The 26,907-nt window shown below is 42.3% G+C and overlaps 1 protein-coding gene across 7 annotated transcripts in view; it reads right to left on the bottom strand.

Annotated features, from left to right (window-relative positions):
* Positions 1-5,623: 5,623 nt before the first annotated feature.
* LOC311505627 (lysine-specific demethylase 4C-like) overlaps positions 5,624-26,907 on the bottom strand; it is a 34,981-nt gene continuing 13,697 nt past the window's right edge. For 3 of the 7 annotated variants that reach the window (XM_084569284.1, XM_084569287.1, XM_084569285.1), the window contains exons 12-22: positions 26,710-26,821; positions 25,330-25,511; positions 24,051-24,294; positions 22,437-22,513; positions 21,238-21,293; positions 20,982-21,090; positions 15,556-15,750; positions 13,415-13,585; positions 11,372-11,491; positions 10,406-10,498; positions 5,624-6,658 (exon numbers count right to left, since the gene is read on the bottom strand). In XM_084569284.1, coding sequence (XP_084425410.1) covers positions 6,491-6,658; positions 10,406-10,498; positions 11,372-11,491; positions 13,415-13,585; positions 15,556-15,750; positions 20,982-21,090; positions 21,238-21,293; positions 22,437-22,513; positions 24,051-24,294; positions 25,330-25,511; positions 26,710-26,821 — 1,527 coding nt within the window. In that variant the 3' untranslated portion in view covers positions 5,624-6,490. The remainder of the gene's footprint in view (positions 6,659-10,405; positions 10,499-11,371; positions 11,492-13,414; positions 13,586-15,555; positions 15,751-20,981; positions 21,091-21,237; positions 21,294-22,436; positions 22,514-24,050; positions 24,295-25,329; positions 25,512-26,709; positions 26,822-26,907) is intronic. The other 4 variants (XM_084569288.1, XM_084569286.1, XM_084569289.1 and 1 more) reach the window with 4 other exon arrangements.

Genomic DNA, 26,907 nt, shown 5'->3' with positions numbered 1-26,907 from the left:
TAAGCTAAAAATTAACAAATCATAAATTTGTATTCACAACGTAGCTATGATTGATTTAAAAGTTCAAAAGACTTTGAGAAATAGATGCAAGATGTCAGTATTTGCTGGGTCACAGAGGTCCCAAAAGTCATTTAAACTGCTAGGAAATACTGCAGTTGCCGTAACAACGGCGTTCCAGAGGGACCAATAGACCCATTTACGGCCTACGTCATGACAACATCGCGGCGGTTAGCTGGAGGCAAAAAAAAAACCCACAGCTACAGCGGTTAACGTTATCAAAATGTCATCTTGCTGTGTTGTAGGGTGCCAAATTCGGAGAATTACGTTTAATAGCGCCAAAGTGAAATTTTATCCAGCCATACTAGTGCAGTTAGCTGTCAATAACTCATGCCTGATACGTGCTTGTTTTCCAGCCTTGCCGCTAGCACGGCAGAACTTTAGCTCACAACACAAAACCCATCTGTTAAATCTTTGACTTGTTCATGACTTGTTCATGGATTTATATGTCCTCATTTTCTCTTTAGTGTACATGCGTGGCTTCTCTATCAAGTGTCCGAGCATTGCACGGTAGGTATAATCCTGTCAGATCGTTAAGCCATTGTTTTATTGATGAGGGGTCGGCCAATCTGGTCCCGTCTGTTAATGTTAATTTTTTCAAATAACGCACTCGGTCCTGGGGAGTGATTGGTCGTATATATATAATAAATAAATAAATAAATAAAATAAATCGTGTTTACTTCCACCTTTGTCATGAGAGTGAGGAGTTGTCGTCATGGTACAGAGCCCCTCCCCTCGATATCGCGGTATCTCGCAGGATCCTCACCCTCTCCGCCATGTTGGCAGGATCCCAGCGGCAAAACATGATTGTTTACGTGTGTTGTTAACTCGGTAGTAGAGGAGGTTCTCGCAATTCCGCACTGTTTTACCATGCCTGGAACTCACTGCTGCGTTAAAAACTGCTCCAGTACCTCACACGATACATATGGAAAACATAGGAACAATGGAATACAGTTTTTTAGGTTACCGAAATGGACACAGCATCATGGAGAGCAAGTCTCTGACCTGACGAGGAGACGCTGGATTGCTTGGTTGGCTGCAATAAGAAGAAAGGACCTTACTTTCGATCTCACCCCCCAGTCGATGAGAGTGTGTTCTCTGCATTTTCACTCGGGTACGTTCTCTAAAAAATGTCTTTATGTTGTTTGTTAAAGCTACGAAGTGTAGGTTACCTAGCTGTTAATGTTGTTGCAAACCCTGAAGTGCACCTGAAGTTTTCTGCCTAGCTAACTATCTAACAAACTGTTGCCTCTTCGAAAATGCTCAATGGCCAACCATTAATGTTAACTAAAAAGTAGTTGAGATTCTGCTCATGACATTATGCTACCTTGTTGGTAGCATAATGTCATAATACATAATAATACAGTTTTCCTGCGCTGTCTCCCTGCGCTACAGTGTGAGAGCAAGTTATTTGGAAGTTTCACGAGACTGACTGTATACTGTCCTGCCAGGTACGGCGAATAAATCAACGAAAACAGTGGTTCGGTCTCTGTTGGTCTTAATAAACACAACGCAGGAACACGACCGCACCTATCGCTGTTTTGCGGTAGGCGTGTTCGACTTCATGCAGATCTGTGCAGATCTGACTTGACGTGATGCATGCTGGGTTGTTCATGCTCATAGACCTCGAATATGATTGGTTAAAATGAACTTGTTCAACCCAGCATGCATCACGTCAAGTCAGATCTGCAGCCGAAGTCCCGCCCCTGTACTTCCGGGTCACGGGACCTATCTTTCGAAAAAATATGAACGGCAGTCTATGGAGAGATCATAATTATTTTTTGGTCCCGTTCGAATTGTGGCATGAATTTCACATATGATGTGTGTGAATTTAAAAGATAATTTTTCACGTCAAGAGATAAATTATTTGACGTAAATAAGCTGAACAACTTTAGGTTTTGTATAAGATCGCTTAGTGAACTACATCTCTCGTCTCGAACAATGTACGTCACTAGAGAACTATGGCTGTCTCCTTGTTGAGCTTTACCGTCTTCTTCCAGGACGAAGGCAGAAGCATCAAACGAGGTGAAAATCATTATAAATCGGGTCATGTCGAGAGCTGTAGTTACACGAAGGGAGTTTTGGTCGGTTCTGTACGCGCCAGCATGCGGGACTTGTAGTTCGTTTAATTACGTATTTTCCATAGCGTTTTACTTAACTATCTTGCGACAAACTGTGACATTCTTGACATGTAAAATAATTTTTTATTCTGAAAAACAACATATGTATAATCCAAGGCACAAGTCGATCGGGACCAGAAAATAATTTATCTTTCGCCATAGACTGCCGTTCATATTTTTTCGAAAGATAGGTCCCATGGCCCGGAAGTAGAGGGGGCGGCTCTCTATAGAAATGTATGCCTGTGGATTGTTTTGCTTCCAGCTAAGCCCCGCCCACAGAAAAACGTCTTCGTGTTTTCTAGGCTCTGTTGGCGGCAGAACAAATTACCTAACCCTGTGGTTAATGGTGTTATACTGTACATCATAATAAGTTCAGATGTGATTGCGGAAAGATGTATTTACTAAAAGGTCAGTGTTATAGTAATACACCTACAGCAGATCTTCCTCCACCTGCCTGGAGACGCTTCTTGAGTGGGTGGAGCCTCCGCGGGCCAGCTCACCTGTGACAAATCCTTGATCTGTAGGTTTATTTGATTTTGTGGTGTGTTACCTGATGTAAAAGCGCAGTGTCACGGTAAATGTTTCATAGATCTAATGTTTATCGCACGCGTGAAGAGAGACAGAATTACACCTTCAGTTCAGTTTCCATTCATTGTTGTGGCCTTAATTAAATCATGATAGCAATAATCACAATGTAGAGCTGGGTCTGAGGCATCCAGATACTGCATGTATGAAACCAGCCTTTCACGATGCCACCCTCTGGTCATTCTTTAAATATTTCTCGCTAAGAATAGTGTCATCAGCCTTTTTCGTATCCAGCAGTTTTTCATCATCTTTGTGTTTGGATGTGTAATGAGCGTCGCAGCCTCACAGGGCTTCTTTTTTTTTTTTTTAGGCTTGTTAAATCCATATTAGGGAACAGATTCAGTCAGTGAGTGAAGAGCTGAGGCTGATGCTCAGTCACGTCTGACCAGGCCATAGAGAAAGAGACTGTCCTTCTTTTTAAGCTTCTTTTTAACCGAAAGTAGATGCTACACCTATGATGTCTGATGCTTAGTCGCATTTTGCTGCTCATTTCTCTGGGCTTTAAGACGCTCTAGAGACTCGATCCTTTAGAGCCATACACTTCTTAATAGACCTTTTTCACAGCAGACATCTTGACCTCTCATGGTAGAAAGCAACATGACTCCATTCTCTTGAAGCATCCCACTGATTTTTTCCATTATTTATACCTGGCTATCATTGCCTTTTACCTTTGGTCTTGCAGCAGCATGGCATGTTAAAAACACTTGTAGAATGTACACAAGACAGGCATATGGTGTGTCCTTTTTCTTTTTTTTCTTTTTTTTAATAATGGTTTTGTTTACTTAAATTACAGGTTCTGTAAGACAAGAAACACTTGAGTATAGTAATGGACCAGGTCAAAACCAGCTCTTTCTAGCCTGCTGTAATATAAAGAGAAAGCACTGTAGTATTAGTTGTAGAATGATTAGTGCACAATGTCATTTTGCCTTTCATTTATTAATAAAAAAAGAAAAGGAAAAAGTACTCATAGTAGTAGTGCAAATTAAATTATAGCTTACAGTTTGGATGAGGACAGAGGTGATGAAAGAGGCAGAGAGAATGACACCGAGCAATGGTACCCAGAATTAAAAAGAAAGCTGTTTTAACTATGAAAAAAATAAGGATAGATGAAGTGGTTTGGGTTTGCAGACTTTAATCTATAAGCCTAAAAATATGAAAAAAAAATACATTGAATTTGTTTTCATTGAGCCACTGAAATCATCAAACCAGAGTTTTTCCCTCTAAATGGTGCAGTCAAGGTTTCTACTGTGGTGGATCAAAGTGTTAAACCTCTGACAGAACGTTACAAAACAAAGCAGCATAAACTGATGCAAATTTTTTTTTAAAAAAGGCCTGATCTGGGATTTTAATCATCAAGGTTACCCACATTTTCAAACCACTGACATTGAATAGACTATTTACCACCATTTAACAAAACAGCTTGGGAATGTCTTCGTCAAAGGCTTCAGATAAGCCTGAAAGAACCTGGCAAAACAGCCGGGGAAGCATGACTGGGCATCGTGGCCACACAAAGGAATGATGTTAAAAGGAAGTTTATCTCTCTCTTTTTGTTTTGGCTTTTTCACCAAAGATTGCTTGTCTTCTTGCTTTGGCTTCAATATCACAAAGAGCTGGGTTGAAGCGGAATGTGATGTGGTTTCCATGGGAGTACAAAGCTTTTTGAAGCCTTGCCACGGCCACTTAAGATACCGCCTGGATTTCACTTCCTGTCTGTTCTTCCAAGCTGTTGGGGATCTGCTGGGAACACTCCGGCCCTTATCCTTCGGCGCATGGTGACCTCACACAGTATGTACCTGAGAGTGCTGGTCCCATAGATCAGTAGCAGCATCCCTGATTGAATCTCTCTCACCAATGTTTAAATCTATAATGCAATACATTTTCACATAGTACTGATTAGGTTAAGCAGTACGAGGTTAATCTCTTTGTATTTTGTAGCATACCAATTTTAGATTTACAGTCTACGGTGATGATACCACGCTGGGGCAACAGTAGCTAGGGAATCTACGTCAACCTCAAACGATTGTTTACCAGAGCTGAATAGGAGCAACCACAGCGAGGCGGATAAGTGTATATTATGGCATCTGTTCATTTTCAATTTGTGGAATCTATTGTGGAAGTTACAACTGAGGTTAGTTACGAATGTAACCACGGTTCTCTGAATTCAACAGCTCTGGTTGACGAGAAGAACAAATACAGAACATCTGAAGCATTCAAGAAGTTCCTGACAACCCAAGTAAATGTGTTAGTCTAAAAAAAAAAGAGAAAAAGCAATCAATGGCAAAGACCAATGCACACCAGTTATCATTGGTAAATAACTTTACAGTGTAAAAAAAATATTATTCCACGTATCAAATTCATATTGTGATATACAAGCATAACATTATGACCACCTTCCTAATATTGTCTCCCTTGTGCCTCCAAAACAGTTGTGACTCATGGACATGGGCCTTCTGAGGGTGTCCTGTGGTGTCTGGCTACAGGATGTTGTTAGTGGGGGCCTTTGGGTCCTATGGGTTGAGGTTATGGGCCTCTGTGAATCAGGCTAGTTTCAGTGCATCCCACAGATACTTGGTCCTAAAGCGTTTTTGTGTGTGTGCGTGGTCTGGTCTAGGTGGGTGGTACATGTCTAAGTAACATCCACACGAATGAATGCCAGGCCCAAAAGTTTCCCAGCAGAACATTGTATTGTCACTAAGATAGTCAATGTTATTTACTTCTCCTGTCAGCGGTCATACTGTTGTGGCTGATTGATGTATATTCACTCGTGTATCAAAAAGTCACACAAAACTTTCATTTTTTTTTTTTAAACCTATCTGAATCTGACTTAAAATAAGAGACCATTTACTAAAAAAAAACAAATATGTAATTTTTTATTATTGTCCTTACAGCAGTTAGCAATAGTTTAACTATAGCAAGCCAAAAATAAATACAAATTTTAAATAATTTCAACAATGTGTTTCATTCAACAGAGCAACAGTAGCATTTCACATTAATAGGCCACAAATCCAACACAAAGGTGTGGCTTCCCGTCTGAAACTTTACACAGAATAATTAATCACCATTTGGTCACTTATTTTTTTTTACTGCTTTTTAATCGTGTCAAATTACAGGATTTAAGAATTAACGTGCAGAGAGGAAGCCACTGTAGTGTCGTTGGACTTGGCCCGGCAGAAGCAGTTAGGAGACAATGTTGAACATGCGAGGAGAAAGACATGAGGAAAATACTACAAGCAAAGTACATAAACATTCAAAATTCAAACTGGAAATATCGGACTCCCAAAAGGCTACCATAGGCAGGCTATTTAGAAAAATCTCACTTTTTGAATTTTTTTTTTTTATGTACAAAGAAAAAAATGTTTATTTCAAAAAGGGTGATGTGACAATTGTAAATCACGTTTATTTTCCCTGACGGATGTGAAAGCACGAGGCAACTGAGGCAGCAAAAGCACTCCGTTAACCCATCATAGTTCAACTGTCCAATCAGAAAATCCTCTCGCACACGCCAAGTCAACATCCACCTGAACCGCGTCACCCATTCCCTTCCGTCATTTCCTCCGAAGTTTCCACGAGGGAAGTTGTGCGGGCGGTAGTCGTTTTAAGATGGAAGTAGATCCCAGAAACGCACACACAAGCATACTCACACATACTCAAACTAGCACAAACAACCTCCCCTCTACATCCACTGTTAATTCAGTGCATTCATTTGTCATTGAGCATTCTCCATGACTTCATTTCCCTTTGTGGCTGCGTTGCTCCCATGTGCTTTTGGCAGTTGTACGGAGGCCTGGCAGGGCCACATAGTCTTTCTGGAAGCGTGAATTTGGTGTTCTCTGTCGTTTCCTCTCCCCCTGCGTAGTGAAGAAGGCGTCCTGGAAACGCATGCTTGAGGCCGTTGACTAGAAAACAAAACACGACAAAACACCAGTGAGAATATGTTCCATGTGGCGAGAAAAGTTTCTGACGCTATTAAACTGTTAAACTTGACCTTTGTCGGCGACTGCCAGGCAAGATCCATTTTTTATGACATATCCAGATCCTATCAAGATTGATTTCAGAAAGTCTTGACAGCAAAAAAAAAAGCCACATGAAATGCAAATTTTTGCAAGTTTGATCCAAACCCACATTTGAAGGTGGTTTGAAATGTGTTTCCAGTGGAATTTTTAAAGATGAGTCACAATCTGGACGCTTTGATTGCTCAAATCTGATTTCAAAGTATTGCGACACAAGACGCACAGCTACTCAGCCGATAATCAAAGTGACAGGCTAATCAGAATAAAGATGCCTCATTTAACCAGCTCACTAGCCACACCGGGGGGAATTTTAGATTGGATTGAGAGGGGTGGTGTGAACATTTATTACTGATATGAGTGTTTAGGGGGGGGACAGGAACATTGTGGTCGCAAAACAATGAGTGCTTCAAATGTGTTTGAAAGGATTAACAGTGCCGGAATTGATTTGGGCAGCACCGCTGAAAAATGCGGGTCCATTTTGTTTGACAACACTGAATCCATTCTGTTGATGAAGACGAAGTTATGGCGGGGAGGACAAAAAGGGTGCTCCATAGTGACAATACAATTTGCACATGTTAAAGGGGAACTACTGTTTTTTTACAACCTGGACCTTATTTATCTGCTATTTTTTTGCAACATGGCTGAATATTTTTCCGATTCTGAGGTTGTGGACTAACCATAGCAGTAGCAAATTCTAGGTAAACAAGCCGACCGTCACGGCGCTCAGAGATGACATCATCCAGGTCTGTAGGTCAATCTACAGACCTGGATGATGATAACAGGTAACTCCGGACTCAATGGGGAATAGCATTAGCGTACGATAACAAAATATTGGTGAAATGAACAAGTTTCGTGGCAGATAATGTGTTATTTAGAGGCTGCGTTGCAGTGCCTCAGTCACTCCCACTATATGGATATACGCTGATCTAATTATCTCCTGAACGAGTGCAAATGACACAAAAGTTATATGGGTGAGTAAACGATCGTATTTTATGCGAGAAATAAGGTCCAGGTTGTAAAAAAATGTAGTTCCCCTTTAAGAAATGTTGCAAGTTTGATCCAAACCCACATCTGAAGGTGGTCTGAAATGTGATTCCTATGAAATTTTTGTCACAATCTGAATGCTCACATCTGTTTTCAAAGTGTCAACTGCGTCACTTGGGACACAAAACCCAGAGATACTGCCATAACATGGACACAAGTCTTCAACACATACGCCTAATGAGAACAAAAGTGCCTCATTTCCAACCGGACGGAACGTTGAAAGGGATTGAGAGGGGTGGTGTGAACATTTATTATTGATATGAGTTTTTAGGGGGAACAAGAACATTGCGGTCCAAAATACAATGAGCGGTTCAAACAAGTTTGAAAGGATTAACAACGCCGGAACTGATGTGGGCAGCGCTTCTGAAAACGCGGGTCCTTCTTGTTTGACAAGACCAAATCCATTCTGTTGAAAAAGACAAAGTTATGGAGGCAGAAAAAAAAAAGTGTTGCTCCATAGTGACACGACAATTTGCACACGTCAAAAAAATGTATTCTGATTTCTACGGGGTACTGATACTGAAGATACTGCGTTAACATGGACACTGATCTTCAGCAGGTAAGTCTAATGAGAACAAAAGATGCCTCATTTAACTACCTCACTAGCCACACCGGAGGGAAATTTCAATTGGAAATTTCAATTGGATTCAATTGGACATGTGTTACTGATATCAATTAGTTGTAGTTTTTAGGGAGAGGGACAGGAACATTGTGGTCATTAAACAATGAGTTGTTTGAAACGACTAACAACGCCAGAATTGATGAGGGCAGCACCGCTGAAAACTTGAGTCCTTCTTGTTTGTCTTGTTCAATAGAATAGATTCAGTGTTGTCAAAGTTGCAAAGGTAAGGGGTAATGTTGCTCCATAGAGACACTACAGTTTGCACATGTTAATTGTTGTTCTGATTCAGATTCTGTTTGCAGAATGTAAGTGCATAGATCAGACCTGCTTTTTTAGAATCCCTATAAGCTTTTAAGTTGGCATTTCTTGAAAGCATAAAAACCCCCAAATGAAATGCAATTGTTGCATGTTTGATCCAAACCCATGTTTGAAGGTGGTCTGAAATGAGAATCCAATGGAATTTTTAAAGATGAGTCACAATCTGAATGCTCTGATTGCTCCAATCTGTTTTCTAAGTGTCAAGTGCGTCACTTGCGACACAAAACACACAGATATTACCAAAACATGGGCACAAGTCTTCAACAAATACGCCTAATGAGAACAAAAGTGCCTCATTTAACCACCTCACTAACCCAACTGGATAGAACATTCAACTGGATTTAGAGGGGTGGTGTGAACATTTATTATTTATATGAGTTTTTAGGGGGAACAAGAACATTGCGGTCACAAAGCAATGAGTGGTTCAAACAAGTTTGATGTGGAAAGCGCCGCTTAAAATGCGGCTCCTTCTTGTTTGACAAGACTGAATCCATCCTGTTGAAGAAGACAAAGTTGCTCCACAGTGACGCTACAATTTGCACATGTCAAAAAATGTTATTCTGACACAGAGTTTTTGGGGGATCTGCTTTTTTAGTGTCCATGTAAACTGTTATGTTAGAATCTCTTGACGGCATAAAAACCCCACATGAAATGCAACTTTTACAAGTTTGATCCAAACCCACATTTGTAGCTGGTTTGAATCGTGATTCCAGTGGAATTTTTTATAGACGAGTCGCAATCTGGACGCTCTGATTGCTCAATCTGATTTCAATGTGGCTTTTTGGACACTAGTCTTCAGCAGATAATCAGAGTGACAGCCTAATTAGAATAAAGACGCCTCATTTAACCACCTCACTAGGCACACCGGAGGGAATTTTCCAATGGACTGAGAGGGGTGGTGTGAACATTTGTTATTGATATCAATTATAGTTTTTAGGGGAGACGGGAACATTGCGGTCACAAAACAATGACCTATTTCAAACGCGTTTGAAAAGATTAACAACGCCGGAATTGATTGGGGCAGCACCGCTGAAAATGCAGGTCCATCTTGTTTATCTTCTTCAGTAGAATAGATTCAGTGTTGTCAAAGTTGCAGGGGGAGTAAATTATGTTGCTCCGCTGTGACGCTACAATTTGTGTCAAATGTTCCGATTCAGATTTTTTTTTAAGTTCACATATCAGATCTAGCTTTTCAGCATCCATGTAAACTGTTAAGTTAGAATCTCTAATCACAGTATTGTCCTTGTAAATGTAGCCAAAGACAACTAATGAAGACTAATGGACGCGCCGCAACTAACAGAGCACTAATGTGGAGAAGAATATTCAGTGGACAGGTGCCAAATACGCTCTCTGCTGGCACTTTAGATGGAGGCTTTTGTTGAGACAAAGCTGGAAGCAACCAACTGTAACAAAACCATGTGAAGCTGCATCACCAGTACGTAGCTAATGACACAACTTGGTCATTACTACAGCAGCCCGTGCAGAAAAGTTGGGACATTCTCTGGACAAACAAATCCCAAGCGATCGCTCGTAAGTACCAGTGCTGACAGGCTTCTCCAAGAGATATGAGAAACAAATCTAAACCGCCTGCAGTCTGATCAGAGTTTTGGGATTTTAAGTTTGTGTCGTCCAGTAAGTCTAATACTTACAAGTCTACGCTTCACCTTTTTGGGCAGGTCTTCGTCTAAAGTGTAGACGTCTTCCCTCTTTGCCAGGACCTGAGACCCGTCTTCAAACTCCACCTGAGATGTCAAGAAAACATTCAGCAGTTCAACAAGAGATTTATATAACATTCTGAACATTTATTTTTTCTTTATTTTGTGTGGAAACATTATAAACATCAACAGCTCTGGCGGATGAAATGCAAGGGATTTCTTTAAAGGCCATTATCATGTGAAAAAACAAATTTCTGCTTAAGAAATTCACTTTTTACATCCAGAAATAAAACACAGACTGAAGCCATTTCATATCTGACCACACCTTGACAATGGAAAGTTCTTGTTCAGCTTTTTTTTTTTAATCTGACCTATCTTAAACGGAGTGTGTGCGTCACAGATGCATCTGTGCATAGCTAATGGTTGACGCCCAGCTCAACTAAATAAAGCTTTAAGTGGGAGCTGCATGACTCTTAGGTTAGTTAATATTTCAGTGAGTTTGAATAATGCAGATTGTCACCTCCTCCTTCTCATCCTCCTCTTCTCGCTCCGTCCATCTCTTCCCCTACTTTCTACTGCTCTCAACAGCTCTTGCTTCCTATACATCTGTCTCTCTATCCTCCCATCATCTTCAATCTCCTCTTTAGTCACCACAATTTCAGCACCTCCTTCAATCTTTTTCTCAAGTGTCCGCTTTTTTTTTTTTTCCTCTCATCTCCCCGCCTCTCGACACATAAACCAGGGGACCTCGAAAACGTCAAAAGAGTCACGATGACTCATGTTGAGGGAGTTCATCCGGTTTAATGCTCTCTCTCTCGCTTTGACCTACAACCGCGCTCAAGTTTATTCAACGTCCAGGGGAAAAAAAGATTAAATCTGCCCAGCTTGGTCATTTGTCAGTCTCTTTCCAACAGATCAATGTGATGCTTATTTTCTTGAGCGCCGGGTGTTTGTGTGTACCTGGTACATGTAGGAGACGCTGGATCCCAGGTACTTGGCCCCATAGAAAAGCCCATCAGGCCATTTCACTTGGACAGCTTCCCCCACTTCAGGAGGACCAAGGTTCACACAATCTCTGCTCTGAAAATGATAAGAGAATAATGATTAGTCTATGTAAGCAGCTACATATTAATATGTCTTTAAAATAATTGAATACTTTGACGGGTTTACCCTCAAAATAATGGATTAATGGATGACACTGAATGTTTGATGGTTCTGGTTTCAGGGTCATCCATTAATTCCTGACCCCTCACTGCCCATTATCCCTTAAGGGGCCTACACATGGGAAGAGACTAAACCTCGTCACATACTGTGCGTGAAGCGAGAAATTTGTTATTGCTCCTAGGGTTGTGAGAACAAGAAAAAAGTTCGTTCTGGCCAGGTAATTTATACTTCATGAGAAACTCCGGAGTGCCGAACTCAGTCCTCATAGGGCCCTCCCACTGCATACATCACATGCGCTAAGCATTGTGGGAGATGTGGAAGAAGGCTGACGAGAGGCACTATTATTTTCGGATGTCGGTCAGTCGTTTTGATGGCCGCGTCCGTTGCATCACGCCATTCATTCAGCACGCATCCACACACAGTAGGCCGATCTCTACCCAAGAGAGATTAGCGGCCACACTGCGAATATTAGCATCTGCGAACTGGCCGCTAGCATTTCCGCTTTTCCGCATTAACCACAGCCACTTCCAATTTCTGACCAATCACAGAACAGCTGCCGGACACCACACGAGAAAAAAGTTCTGCCCCAAATGAGAGTTCTTTCAGCTTGCGAGAACAAAATGACGCCATGTGCAAGAAGAAGCTTCTTGCTTCTCACTTCATGAGTATGTCAGCCTTAACAGCAATGTGGCGACCATGGCGGTTTAATAAAATTCAGTGTGTTAACAAAAACCTCTAGTCTAGGTCCAACACTAAGTTGAACGAATGTAAACTTTGAGGCAACGCAATGACCAACGGGTGCAACTGATGCAGATGATTGACATATTGCATAAACAAAGAGTTCCCCCAACGTTTACCGCTAGGAAATCCAAACCTATATTCACCATGCCGACAGCAAACATGTAGCATAGGTTAAATCCAGATTGGGATTGCATCCTAGTTGACTGTATATTCTTTTAACAAACAGAGAGCGCAGAGATTGCAAAAAGAGTTTGACCTAGGCAACCAGAGCCTTGAATGTCCACCAGCGATAAACTACTTTTTAAATATATTACACTCTTTATGGAGGCCTTACACAGATACATATACGTGCAGGTGCTTTAAAGCGCAGCAGGCTTTTTCACAAAACGATGCAAGCAGGTGGAGGGGCCTATAAATTTGCTGTACGGTTAGAGAAGGGTTCAATTAAGGCTAAGGACTGAATGTCCTCCTTAATATAGTAAAACCCAAGTATGATTACAAATCATCAAGACCATCTCGTCAGTCACCATGACAACTCAGCAGGCCTCTGATTGTGCATTTTTATTTGAAAGACCTTTTCAGAAAATCCATGTTGTTTCATGATAATTGCGAAAAGTTTCATAATCAGTAGAGCATTGAAGCAGCCTGACTTCACAAGGTTGCAAAAAAATTTCAGAGAGAAAGTCGGTCTGGAGTCGCTCTGTTGGAAACTGATTATGCCCCTGCAAATATCTGGCGGGTCAATCACGTGGTTTGTGCGGGCGGTGATGGAAAGAAGAGTGACAGCGACGTAGTCACACTACTGAGCGCCGTGGAGTTGGTTTTGTTGACAGGAAAATTAATCTGATTGGTTGTAGTTACTATTCAAATGCGTGTAGGTGTCTTTTTTTCTCTGTATCGGCTGAAACACGTCCCAGGATGAAATCTAAATGGCATTAGAATTGAGTACGACCACAACAGGCTACAACGAGTACCATTCTCTGGAAAAAAATAAAACTTAAGCTGCCTTCTAATGAGAGAGTTCAAATGTCTGTTTTGACCTCTGTGCAACTGTGAGGCGACCTCGTGAGCGTGCGTGCTAATTAAACACATCCTCACCACTATATCCTCCGGGTAGGTATCATTGGAGAAAGAGCCGTCGTCGAACATGACCTCGTAGAACGTCTGGGAGGTGATCTGGGTGACTTTGGAGCTGTAGTAGCGCAGGTTCTTGTGTTTGGAGATCACTGTCTGGCCCAGCGAGATGGAACCCTGGCACGCTCGCTGCTTCTAGTATAGACGGAGAGCAGCAATTAGACAAAAACCCTGACATCACAGTGTTGAGTAAAAATATATTCCTGTGAGATACAGCATCGTTAAAGTGGGAAGCAGAGACTGCAGTAGTGTTAGTTTTATTTGAAATATAAGGAGTCTTATACTCAAATGAATAAAACCAGAAAGAAACAGTATAAATATATATGCAGCCCACCTTTATACAATCGAACCGAACCGAAATCTAGTATTTCTGACTAAATTTTGAGGGATTATTAAAACGTCTTTCCAGGAACACTGTCCCTGTTACCCAGAATAATCTTTAGTAGCACCAACAAAAGGGAGCTGAAGGTTAACTGAGAAAATGTGTTTGTAATTTAAGGGATCAAGCAAAACCTGTTCCCAATAAATGACTTCCACATGGTTAGTTTTATTCATGCACTAAATCACCATTGTAGTCCTAAGCAAAACACGCTGTAGCCCGTAGCACCGTCGAGGCGCAAGTTTAAATTTAGTTTGTGAACAAAGTATGGCTGTTATCTTTGAATTTAGCAGAACGACTAGTGAGTTACAACATAAAGTCATAGTCTACCTCAGAATTTATAATACAGTTCATTTATTATTCTTTTTTTTTTTACTGTGGCGTTAGCTCTAACGAGAGCCCGACAACTTTTCTTCGATGGCGCTGCCAAGGACTTACTCCCTGTGAAATAACATCCCCTGACATTTACGGCATTGACACGAATTCATGCACGTCAGCGTCTCCAGTTATTTTAAACTGCTTTCATTTGATGAGGGATTTGTCTACGTGAAGCGCTCCAGAAAACTTTGCCGATTGTAAAATCATTTTAAACAATGGGGCAATGGTAGAAAGACAAATTTATCGCAGCTTATGTTTAATTCCTTAAAGGGGGACTACAGTTTTTTTTACAACCTGGACCTTATTTCGGGCATAAAATACGATCGTTTACTCACCCATATAACTTTGGTGTCATTTGTAGTCGTTCGGGAGATATTTAGATCCGTGTATATCCATATAGTGGGAGTGAATGGGGCACCGAAACGCAGCCTCTAAATAACATATTATCTGCCGCAAAACTCGTTCATTTCACCAATATGTTGTTATGATACGCTAGTGCTACTACCTGTTATCATCATCCGGGGTCTGTAGATTGACCTACTAACTTCTGACCTGGATGATGTCATCTCTGAGCGCCGCTCACCCCACTCGCAACGGTCGGCTTGTTTACCTGGAATTTGCTACTGCTAGTTTTTTGCAACATGGCTGAATATTTTTCCGATTCTGAGGTTGTGGACGACTGTTTATGATGGACGTCCTTACCATTTTGAGCCAGAGTATACGGATGAGGAGCTCGTTGAAAGAGGATGCGGAGGCAGAGAGAGGAACAGCTGGCCAAAGAACAACAAACCGCTGCACGTCCGTAAATAGATAACAGGTAACTCCGGACTCAACGGGGAATAGCACTAGCGTCTCATAACAAAATATTGGTGAAATTAACAAGTTTCGGGGCAGATAACGCGTTATTCAGAAGCCGCGTTCCGGTGCCCCAGTCACTCCCACTATATGGATATACGTGGATCTAAATATCTCCCGAATGACTGCAAATGACACCAAAGTTATATGGGTGAGTAAACGAAGCCAGAAATAAGGTCCAGGTAGTTCCCCTTTAACACCAGACATACTTACATTTATCTTTTTCTATGTAGCAGTTTCTTTTTCGCTTAGTAGTTAGCGTTGACTTGATCCAAATTAAATACAGATTATAGATTCAGCTGGTGCCAGGGTGTTTAAGATGTTTTAAGGTATGTAACCTCCAGCCATACGTCAAAACTGACTTCGGTTATCACCACAAATCACCATTGTTGTGCAATGAAGCCAATGATCCATGCAAGATTAATAAAATGCCAGCACATTGACATGCCCGAGGTTATTATCAGCTGAAGTTAACACCTGTCCTGCAACTTACAGCGGACGAACTCCGTGACTGGTGTCTATGGCAGGTGATTGACACGACATACGGCCAATCATCCGGCTCCATCATTACACCGGCAGCATGGGCACAGGTCACATGAAAGGAGGTGGGACACCGGCCACATGAGCACTGGATACAAGCCCCTGCCTGCCGCTTCCCCGTGGAGCGTTTACGACAATAGATGCACTTCTGTAAACACACACACAGACCAGACCAAATACCGTCAATACCGAAAAAGCTGACTGCGAGAGCCGTGAATTCACTGAGGTTGCACACCAAAACTAGGATGATGATAGATAGATATAGATAGATAAATGATAGAAACTATTTAGTAAGTGCAGACTATACTTGTGTTCTAGCCAAAGACCATTTCTTCTGTAAATATGCAGTCAATGCTGGTTAACTTTAATAAACATTCACATTTTTTGAATTATTAATCAGTGAATCTGCTTTTAATTTAGCAAAATACAGCAAAAATCTGCTTCCAGGGTTAAAAGGGGACTATACAAAGCACTACGAAGGTATTGCTGTTTGTATTCATTAAAAACAAATGGAAAATTAAATCTTTAGTTTAGCAGGTCGTAAAAAAAGTATGTATTTTAATGCATATATATATATGTAAAACACACACACAAAGTAACCACAACATCCACCACAACATCCACAGAAACCTGACCTTACCAATGGAACGGGTTACGTAAAAAAAAAGCAATTTAAAATTTCCATTTCAGAGAAAAACAACAAATTGGAGACAAAACACTGGTAAATAAATCACCTCTCAGTTTTTGCCATAAACCTCTAAATTTATTTAAAACCATTATTCGCTCCAAATGATCCTGATCTGTGAAATCTGCCCGAACGCAGTGTTATTGGATACGGCGGCGTAAACACACGAGAAAAATGTGATGACGACGATACGAGAAAATAAAAATAATGAGCAGAGACGGGCCCCAATTGTAATGGTAAAGAGAAACGTTTTATTGCACCGCTACAATACAGGGAAAGCCTCAAATGAGACCAATCAGATGACATCATTTGAGGTTTCCACAACAAACCGCCGCTGCAATGTGTGTGTTGTGGTATTTTTTATTTTTACTCCCCCTCGTCTGAGGTCCTTGAACAATACACGACCACACATTGGAGGGCGTAATGCACAAAACACTGCCACGCATCCATGCACAAACACACTCGCACCTAAAGACCATCCCCTGGTTTCTCTGCACCAAACGGCCCATCAAGTCAATTTCCTCCACTGTGGCATCCCTCTCTCTCCCACAAATCCTCTCTGCTCTCCCGCTAAAGGGAAAAAATGACGGCATGGTCCCATTATAAACCCGCTCGCTCGCTTCCTGTTCCTCCTTCGCCCCCTTTCGCCTTTTGCCTCCCCCATCTCACTCCGCTTCCTTCGCCTCTCCTCTTTAATAAATCACCCATCCACGCTCGGCCTTTTTTCGCTTCACTTCCCCGCCCTGTACTCTTCTTTTGTGGTGTGGTTTCACATCTCTTTGAAGGTAATTTATTCATTAATCTAATTCCCTGGAAAGCCCCATCCTGAAATATCCATACATGTTGACATATTACACACTTATATGTATATATAGCTGCAATGAGCTCAAGTGTACATTAGCTGATGTTTAAATATGAATTCTTATAACATGCAACCTGTCATGAGGATATTATTATCTTGTTCAAAGAAGTATATAATGTGTCCAAACAGCATACGTGGGAGTGTAATGAAATTACAACATTAAAAAGCAAAAATCCTCTTATGTATATATAATAGGAAGCACTGATGGTCCCTGTAAGTACAGCACAGCGTTGAATAGGTGGATAAGGTGGTGCTGTGCAAACTAAAAACTTTTTTTACTAAAAAGTAAATAAATAAATCTTTGTCCTCAGCAGCTAAGCCTCTGAAATAAATGTCCTTTGTTCGTTTCTTTGAAAAAAAATCAATAACTGATCTAATTAGCTGACCGAGACAGCATTAATTAAATTTAACCTCTACATCTGGACCGGCTCCGTTTTCACAATTATCAGCTTAGCCTGCTTAATTCAGATATCAGCCGAGGATAAGGGAGGGGAGGGTTAGTGTTTATAGAGAGAGGCCGTTCCTCTTTTCTTCTTGAGAGATGAACCATAAGGCGACGTAAATGCTCAATTTGAAATAAATGGATGATGGAAAGCCAAACTTTATCCTTTTTCTCCATTAATGAAGCGGCCTCGATTGCTTCCCGGCTTCTCTATTTCTAAAAAAAAAAAAAATGAGGGACTTTCCGTCAGTGCTTTTCTCGGTGGCTAACTTGGCCTACATTTCATAAAGCCCTTCTCCCATACCTCCTCCATTATGGACAGCAGTGTGCCGATGAACTGCCCCGACTGTCTCGCCCGCCTATCGAGGCCAGCCTGACGAGAGTTTCTGACAGGCGTGCAACGCACCTCGTGTTTGTGCAAAAACAAAATCTGCGCGTTTGCACGTATCAATGCGAATCAGTCTACGTATTCTTGGTGGAAAACTAGCGTGCCCGAGCCTCCGTAAAGTAGCATAAATATGTCAACACGGCTTCCTCAGTGTTTTAATTTGCGTTGGAGCGTGTGCGAGTCTAACCCATTTTCCTCCGTGCCTTTCGCCTTCTGCAGGGGGTATTTGGGTTCCTGTGTTGAGCCATGCGTTAAGAACATTCCCACAGTAAATTATGAATGTGTATGTGTGTGCGCGCCCGTGTGTGTGTGCGTGATAGTAAATTATGAATGCGCTGGGCTGCTGCAGGGGCAACGGGTCCAGTGCAAACTTCAAAAAACATGTGGCTCGTGGAGTGAACATTAAAGTGAACATAACAGAAATCATCCAATAAAGATAGAATCTCCCATGATTACACAAATGTTTTGGTATATGAAAAGTGGCTTATGAGTTATTTAAACATGATGTGTGCTGTTTTTTTTTTTTTTTTTTTAACATGTGCTACCTTCATTTAGAACATAAAGAAGTTTATTTAAAAGAAGCCCAGCTGTTTTATGATCAGGGAAAGCACCCAAAATCTATGTGTGTCAGTATGTACCTTGTACCATTGTGTAAGGGCAGAAATCCCATGAGATAATAAATAATGAATACACTTAATTTTCGGTTTCTTGCACTATTCCTTGGAAGTGCGTAGCTTGGGATGTCAAGCATGAGAACGTTAGCGTTTAACAGCCACGGGCAGGAAGTCCTGTTTCCTCAAAAACGAATTTAAGTCCTTTAGATCTTCACATTTTGGCCTCCAAGTGGGTCATGTCAGAGGCTTTTATGAGCGTCCCACCCCCCTTCCAGTCTGGACTACAATTTTCGTTTTGTTCAGATTTTGGCCCGTGGATATGGAAAATGAGTCTGCGGTTCGGGCTTTCGTATCCAAATGAGCTTAATTTCAATGTGGTGTGAGACGATATGAACCGTATCCCTGTAAATACCCTGAGGGTAATGTCACTGTGTCCACAAAGTTAGTGTCCCGTTCACTGTCAGTAAAAAGCGCTTGCACTATTTTCGGGTAGGCACTCATGAAGGGCCCTGTTGGTGTTACTCAGAGGCCAGTTTCTCGGGAACAAGTTCAGGCCTGATAGGACTTCGTTACGCCGTACATGCAGTATATGTGTTCCTGTTACCGAATATTGCTCAGAATTTGAATTCTTTTATGTCTTTATTTGGATATGAGGAGAGAGAAGTCGTCGTCGAAGGACCCTGGCTGGAAATGAACCAGGGAATTGCAGTTCAAGGTTGGCTGCCCCTTAAAAATGAGCTAAAGCCAGAAATTACTTTTAGTTAAATGCTATAAAGTTGAATAACAAACTACAGCCTTTATAGTGATGTTGAATCACCAACTCTTTATATAAAAATTAATAGTACACCCAGTCGAGTTAACCAAATACACTGGAAGCTGAATGTTAGGTCTATACACAGGTCAGGCATAACATTATGACCACCTTCCTAATATTGTGTAGGTCTCCCTTGTGCCTCCAAAACAGCTGTGATTCATCAGAGAATGGACATCTGTCTAGCAACAGGATGCGTTGTCATTTCATTGTTAGTGGGGGCCTTTGCATCCTATGGTTTGAGGGGAGGGGCCTCTGTGGATCATCCCACAGATACTTGATCAGTTTGGGATCTAGTGGATTTGGAGGCCAGGTCAACACCTTGTGATGTTCTTCATGTTTTTTTTTTTTTTTTTTTAAGTTGTTCCTAAAGTGTTTTTGTGTGTGTACCCGTGTCAGGCTGCATCCTGCTTGGGATGGCTGCTGCCATCAAGGAGTGTCATTGCTATGGGGTGGGGGGGTGCCTGGTCTGATCTAGGTGGGTGCTACATGTCTAAGTAACATCCACACAAATGATTGCCAGGTCCAAAAGTTTACCAGCAGAACACTGTATTGTCACAAGATGGTCAAAGTTATTTACTTCTGCTGCCAGTGGTCATAATGTTATGCCTGATCGGTGTATATGTTTAGACACAGACACAATTTTGGCTATTCTGGCTGGTTACGAAAACTAAAACACAAAAGTTAGAGTCATATAATCAATATGGGCTTAAAGTGCAGACTCTCAGCTTTGAGGGTATTCACATTTCAAAGTTTGGGAATTACAGCCATTTTTGTACACAGTCCTCACAGGTGCCTCAAAAGTGATTGGACGATTCACATGATCATAAATAAGATGTTCAGTTTTGGATCAGTTGAGGATCCTTGTGTTGCCGAGTCCACCAGTGTGTTCTGTTTCTCCCTCTGAACACAGCAAACCGTTGATTGGGTCTCTCCTAACGTTCCTGGTGTTTTGTTGAGCATGAGGGGCCCTTTGAACAGTTTCCGAATGCAAACACCTCCTGACCTATAGCTACTGTACGTAACTGATGAGAAAAATAACACAACGGCGTATTTAAAATTCCTTTTAAGCTGTTCTCGTGAACATCTGAAACCACGGTCAAAGGCTGGGACCGGATAAGAATTCAGCAAGTTTTACATTCCTGTTACCAATCTCTCGTTGGGATGCATTTCTCCAACACCTTGCTTTCTGCTGAGCTATCATGGTGCCTGCAGCAGGGAGCTAACTATAGTGGCAACATGTCAGGTCTGCTGAGACCAAACTGCAGCTCTCTCATTAAAAAAACACATACACACACACTAAAAATCTCAGATGCCTATACACACACACAGACACAGACAGGGAGGCAGACATATACCTACACATATACAGAAAAAAAAAGCAGTACACAGACAGCCTTACACACACAGTCCCCCCCCCCCCCCGCCCGCCCAACTTGCACCCACCAGCGGTTAATTATCCAGCTTTGATTGCGGGCATGTTCCTCTCACATTGTTAATTAGAACTGTGAACACTTCATTAATTAGACCGGGCCAGTCCTCAAGGATTGTGTGCGAGCGCGTGTGTGTCTTCTTACCAGTTTGTATCGCTGCATGGGGATCCTGCTGGTATCAATGGGACTTCGCTTGGCCTCGTCGCTGAACCTCGCCTCTGGCAGTGCTATTGCGCACATCACGTGGGCCCATCTGTATATGCACGCACAGAGAGACACATGAACAAACAAATTAATACATTATGATGATTTAAAAACCACACAGACATTTCACTGGGCTGAGCTCTGGAGATCAGGAATAAACATGCAGAGCTAATCACAGAACAAAGGCTCGTCTCACTTGTCGTTCTGGGTTTTCTTTAGAGCTCCACCTCTGAGGTTACAGAGACAGCATTCCTGAGGAAAACAAAGAGAAACAAAGCAAATGTTTTCTTCCATTCACCAGTAGCCTCACGCATACGCTTACCTACGACACTTGCAAATAACTACATTCCTGCAAAGAAGAAGAAGAAGAAGAAGAAGAAGAAGAAGAAGAAGAAGAAGTCGTCCTTTTGTGTGGTTTTTCATTAAAGCAGCTGTAATCCCGCACCTTTATCACAAATCTGCTCCAGCACGTTCTCCTTCTTAACGAAGCCAGATCCTCACAACATGAGCATACCAGGAAGAAGCTGAAAGCACTAATGGCAGTTTTTCCTTCATAAGAGAAAAAAGCGAGCATTGTGGGAAATGTGGTCTTATATTTGAGATATTCTAGCACCAGAACTAGACTCTATGCTGCACAATTTAAGACTTTTCTGTAATGTAATAGAATTATTTGTATTATATATCAATGGAAATGAATGCAAAGATTATTGACCTGCACTGGAAAACAACTCACTCACTACGATTGAGACGATACGGATGGAAAGTCATAAAATATTTTAGGACACAAAAGAGAAGTCACGATACAAGAGGCCAGAGAAAAAAAATGGAACAGATCATTTCCATGTCTTCTGGGGCTGTCCCCATCACCCTTAACAGGCAGGAGATAAAAGAAAAGCATGTAGGAAATACTGAGGGTGCCTTTTATGATTGAGGAACCGTACTTTAGGGAAATTAACCTCAGTTCTGCAAACTCAGGAGACAAACACTTGCATGGAATAATGTTAGCTGCAAGTCAAAAAGCTATTACCAGAAAATGGCTGGACTGTGTAAAAGGACTCGGCTGAGGGAATAGTTCCAATAGATTCTGGAAATATTTAAGTGTGCAAGTTATATTTTAATATTATTTTTCCCCCTGTATTGTCTTATCCTATAGATTCCACTCGGGTAGTTGGAAGATCCATCTTCGTCAGCTCATAAATCTATGTAGGGCTCAAACATCCCCATTATATATAAAAAAAAAAGTATTGAAAAGTATTTCACAGTTGGTGTGCATGGGTTTCATCAGCAATATTTCCAATAGTCTTGCACCTACGCATAATTAACCACCTTCTAAGACGCCACTGTCACAAAAGTTTAAGGAAAAGTTGAATCAAACAAAGGGATAACCCGACTTACTGCCGTAAAGCTTCCCTCCATGCAACGATCACACGACCACTGTTCGCTGATGTCATCTGCAGCAACACCGTAGCAACCTAAAGAAAGGACGATAAATTAGGATGCAAATATATTTTACTCATATACGGCCGGCCTTATTAAAGCGCGACGCACGGTACCGGTGGACCAACAGACGAGAGAACAAACCGCCACATCAACACTGTTTCCGCAGCTCCTCGACTCAGAAGTGATATTGAACCGTGCAGAAACGTGCAATACTGCAGACTAAGTGGAAACCGAGATCTCTGTGGTCCGCGTGTACGGCGGTGTTCAGAGGAAGAAAAGCAGAGAAAACAACAAGAGGAAGAGGCGCTCTACACATGTGCAGCACTGTTTGTAAAGGCGTCTGTTTATGTGGGTTTTATCTCCTATAAAAAGATCACTTCGCACAAAAGCACGCCTTTGTTTCGGACGCTTCACAACATCCACTTTGTGTAAATAGTGTTGCGTTGCTTAGCTTTGGTCTGCGTCCTCGGTGTGGCAGAGCTGCACAAATGTTTTACCCCAAAAAATAAATAAATAAATAAAATAAAATAACTGCTGGTGGCCTCGAACAGAAAAACATTCGGAATTTAATTTAGCAAAACAAATGTGATTCGATTCAAAGCTGGCAGCTGGTTACAATCCACTGGCTGGAGGCTTTAGACACGTAAGCTGGGGGGAATTTTGATTCGCAAAAAAACACTTAAAAAGTCTGTATATGTACGTGTGTGTGTGTGTGTCTTTGCGCTTTTCCTCCACTATCCATCACCAAACCAAAAATAAAACCTAAGCTCACCTCCGCTTCCTTTCCAGGGTTCGAATAACACTACAGACTACCAACGCCACAGCACATCCATTTGTACTCATTGTTAGGCCTCAAAACCAGACTTGTGGCTTTTTCATCAGTGTCAAATGACATACACTTCATTTCCTGATCCAAACCTATCCATACCTCCGCACACTAACACAAACCGAGCATATTCGGGGCCGGCCACAGTAGATACACAACACGCTAGACCCTGCAGACTGACTGAAAGAAGAAAAAAAAGAAAAAAGGTGGGATCAACACAAGTATGAGTGATTGGAACTGACTTTAGTGGAAGCTCATGTCTGTGAAAGACCGTGTGGGGGCTTAAGATATCTGCAAATGTTCATGCGAATGCGTATACACAACGTATTGAATCTGTGCATGCAGTGGAAAAGAGAGACGACAGCGTGTTTGTGTGTGAGGGCCTGGTACAGGCTCGGGGCTTTCGAACAGGAAGTATACGTGGAGAAGACAGAGGATTCACCCTCACTGGGCTGACGAGGGAAATAAAATACTCCAAACCGCAGGGAGAGAGGGAAAAAGGGAAACGGAGAGGGGGAGGAACATTGAGACGAAGTGAGTCAGGACTTAAACCCACTGACCCTCTAACAATGACATCGAGAGACAGGCGCAATTGTGGAAACAAACACTTGGCACGGTGGATGGCAAACGGATGCCGTGAAGTTTAGAAAGTGCAGCGTAGACCTTAGAAGGCAACCTGCACACACTACTTCCCCACTCCCACCACCGTCCCCCCTCCTCCTCCCATGTTTGTGCATACGTACTTGCATGGACCTGAAGGCAGCAGCCTTGGCAGTAGAGCAGCGGGGAGGTGCCATCTTCCTGCAGCAGAGGATTAGTAGGGGTTGGGGGGCAGTTCTGTTCCCGGAAAGAAAAGCAGATCTCTGGGACCAGGGGTTTGGTCCTCCTCAAAACTCTACAGGGAGGTGCGGGGCCCTCTGTGGGGGACGACGGCTTGCAGGTGTCCGCAGCTACGACAGGTTTATTGTCTTCTGCTCTGTCTTCAGCCTACGGGAAGCAGAGACATTTTCATGTTATGCTCAAGAGCTAACTGGTCCGGATTATTTTACAGGGAGGATGCTTGATAAAGTGTTTCCACCTCCCTCTGGTTGACATTTTACCAAGTGGTTAATAAGCCAATTATAAGGGCATTACAATGAGAAATCCATGTGGACCAAATCAGCCATTAGTATGACATTACAACCGCTCTTTTTAACCGACTGTTGATGAAAATTACATATTACTGGACAACCGTGAGGTGTAATTATTAGTAGGGTGGTGAGTGACAAAATATATATGTGCCCCAGACAGGATAAGAATCTCTGACCAGCGCAAGTAATGTTGAAATCATCCTTCCTCCCCTGGAGGGACTAAAATCCGACCAAACAGGGCGGATCACATTCACAATATTGGATCTGCTGATTGATTTCTCCAACGTCAGCTTGTGGCTACGAGCTGCGCAGTGATATTGTAAGATATGTATCCTCAAATGAGCCATGTTGCAGTACTCCACACCGATCAGGCATAACATTATGACCACCATCCTGATATTGTGTAGGTCTCCCTTGTGCCTCCAAAGCAGTTGTGACTCATCAGAGAGCGGACATGGGCCTTCTGAGGGTGTCCTGTGGTGTCTGGTATCAGAATGTTGTTAGTGGGGGTCCTTTGGGTCCTATTGGTTGAGGGGAGGGGCCTCTGTGGATCATCCCACAGATATTTGATCAGTTTGGGATCTAGTGAATTTGGAGGCCAGGTCCACACCTTGTGCTGTTCTTCATGTTTTTTTTAGTTGTTCCTAAGTCGTGTGTGCGCCTGTGTCAGGCTGCATCCTGCTGGGGATGGCTGCTGCACATCAAGGAGTGTCATTGCTATCATTGCTATGGGGTGAGGGTGCCAAAAGGTCCAAAAGTTTCCCATATATCGTCACAAGACGGTCGATGTTATTTACTTCACCCGTCAGGGGTCATAATGTTGTGGCTGATCGGTGCACATGCACATTTTTGACATCGGCATTCGCAAAAATGACACCGAGCTCCTCTGTACCTGATAATACGGCATGAAGAGGGTACACACAGCACAGTACGGCTGCATGGTGGCCGCGTGAGCGTTGTACTCTCTCTCAGCCGTGAAGCAGCTCTTTCTGTTTTGCCACAGGTAGATGAGAGGCTTTGCCCACGCTTCCATTTCTTGCTCCCCCTCGTCTGCCAGGCTTGCTTCAGGGGGCTCTAATTGGAGACGGAGGAGAAAAAAAAAAAAAAAAAAAAAAAAAAAAGAAAAGGCTTACAACCTTGCAATCACTTATCTATTCAACCAGTCACTCTTCACTGTGGCCCAGATGATGATTAATGCAATACCGAGTGCAAATCACTTGCCTGCTAGTTGGTTAATTAAGCCTATTCTGAATCAGAAATAATCATGTGAACTGAATATCAAAACCAGCGTGCACCAATCTCACAATTGACTTTGGCGGCATTAATACATTTGCACGGACTTGCCGCCAAGTCGGATCTAATCCATCCGCAGTGGTGACAATTTCCTCCAGTGGCTTGAAAAAAAAAAAACATTTTCACCGAACGGGCGCCCGTCTCTTCGCAGAGATTGCCCAAAATAATTAAGCGCTCTCATCATCATCATAAAACAGGCTTCTCGCAGCCATGGTCATTTCATGGTCATTTCTTACTCAGAGATAAACAACTACAATGGCTGCTGAATTATTCATCCTTTCTCACAACTGTGGAGATGATGAATGTGGCAGTTGTTCGTATATGCGCATTAGTTGCTGCTAATGGAGGGGGCCCTCCCTCCTGCCCCGATGGAACCATGAAAACAAACAGAATATCTATCACTAGGTCATTTTACTGTGGTAGGCCAGAGAATTAAATCTGTTTGGTTTGTGTGTGTGCATTGACGTCAGAAGAATCATTTGGGGGGACATAAAATTTGAAAAATGAGGAGGGGAAGTGGGGACCACAGAGAGGAATGGTCCGCCCGTGGGAGCACACAAACATTACCTGACAGCACTTAAAATTTGTTACGTTTTCTGTTAATGATATTTGGACAAAGTCACTTCTCTTCTTCCAAGCATATTTCTTATTAGCAGCGCTGACTTTACCAAAGAAAATAACGTGGGTTTCGGTCTAAAATCCCAAGTAAGTCTAAAAGAAATGTTATGGAAACTCTATTATGGTTCACTGCAATGCAACCAAAAGAAGTTAAAGGATCATGGTCGCTGGCCTGGTGCCACCCACTATGCAGCGGTAACCACAACAGGAAATGTCCCTGTTTTTTTGTTTTTTTTATTATTATTATTGAAATGAGCACGACTCTTGGCTTACTCTATGTCACAGTCTGATTGTTGGAGCTGTTTTAAGGCTGTGTACTGAACCGTGAGTGTCTCGTGTGTGTGTCTTTGGATGTGCCCACCATCGTCACTGGCGGCCTGTTGTTTGACAGCGGTGGGTACAGCCCTTGCGGTGGGTTTCCTGAGTGGGTGCCGCCAGCTCTTAGTGGTCCTCTTCACTGACAGGGCAGGGTACTGGCATGGACAGGCATCAGTGGAAGGTGTTAGGAGGGAAAATAATCTGAATAAAAACTTCAGCAAAGGTCTGAACAACTACAACT

This window comes from Chelon labrosus (genome assembly GCF_963514085.1).
Source record: "Chelon labrosus genome assembly, chromosome: 2".
Taxonomy (NCBI): domain Eukaryota; kingdom Metazoa; phylum Chordata; class Actinopteri; order Mugiliformes; family Mugilidae; genus Chelon; species Chelon labrosus.
Note: the sequence above shows the minus strand (reverse complement) of the source record. Positions and strands in the feature narration are given on the sequence as shown.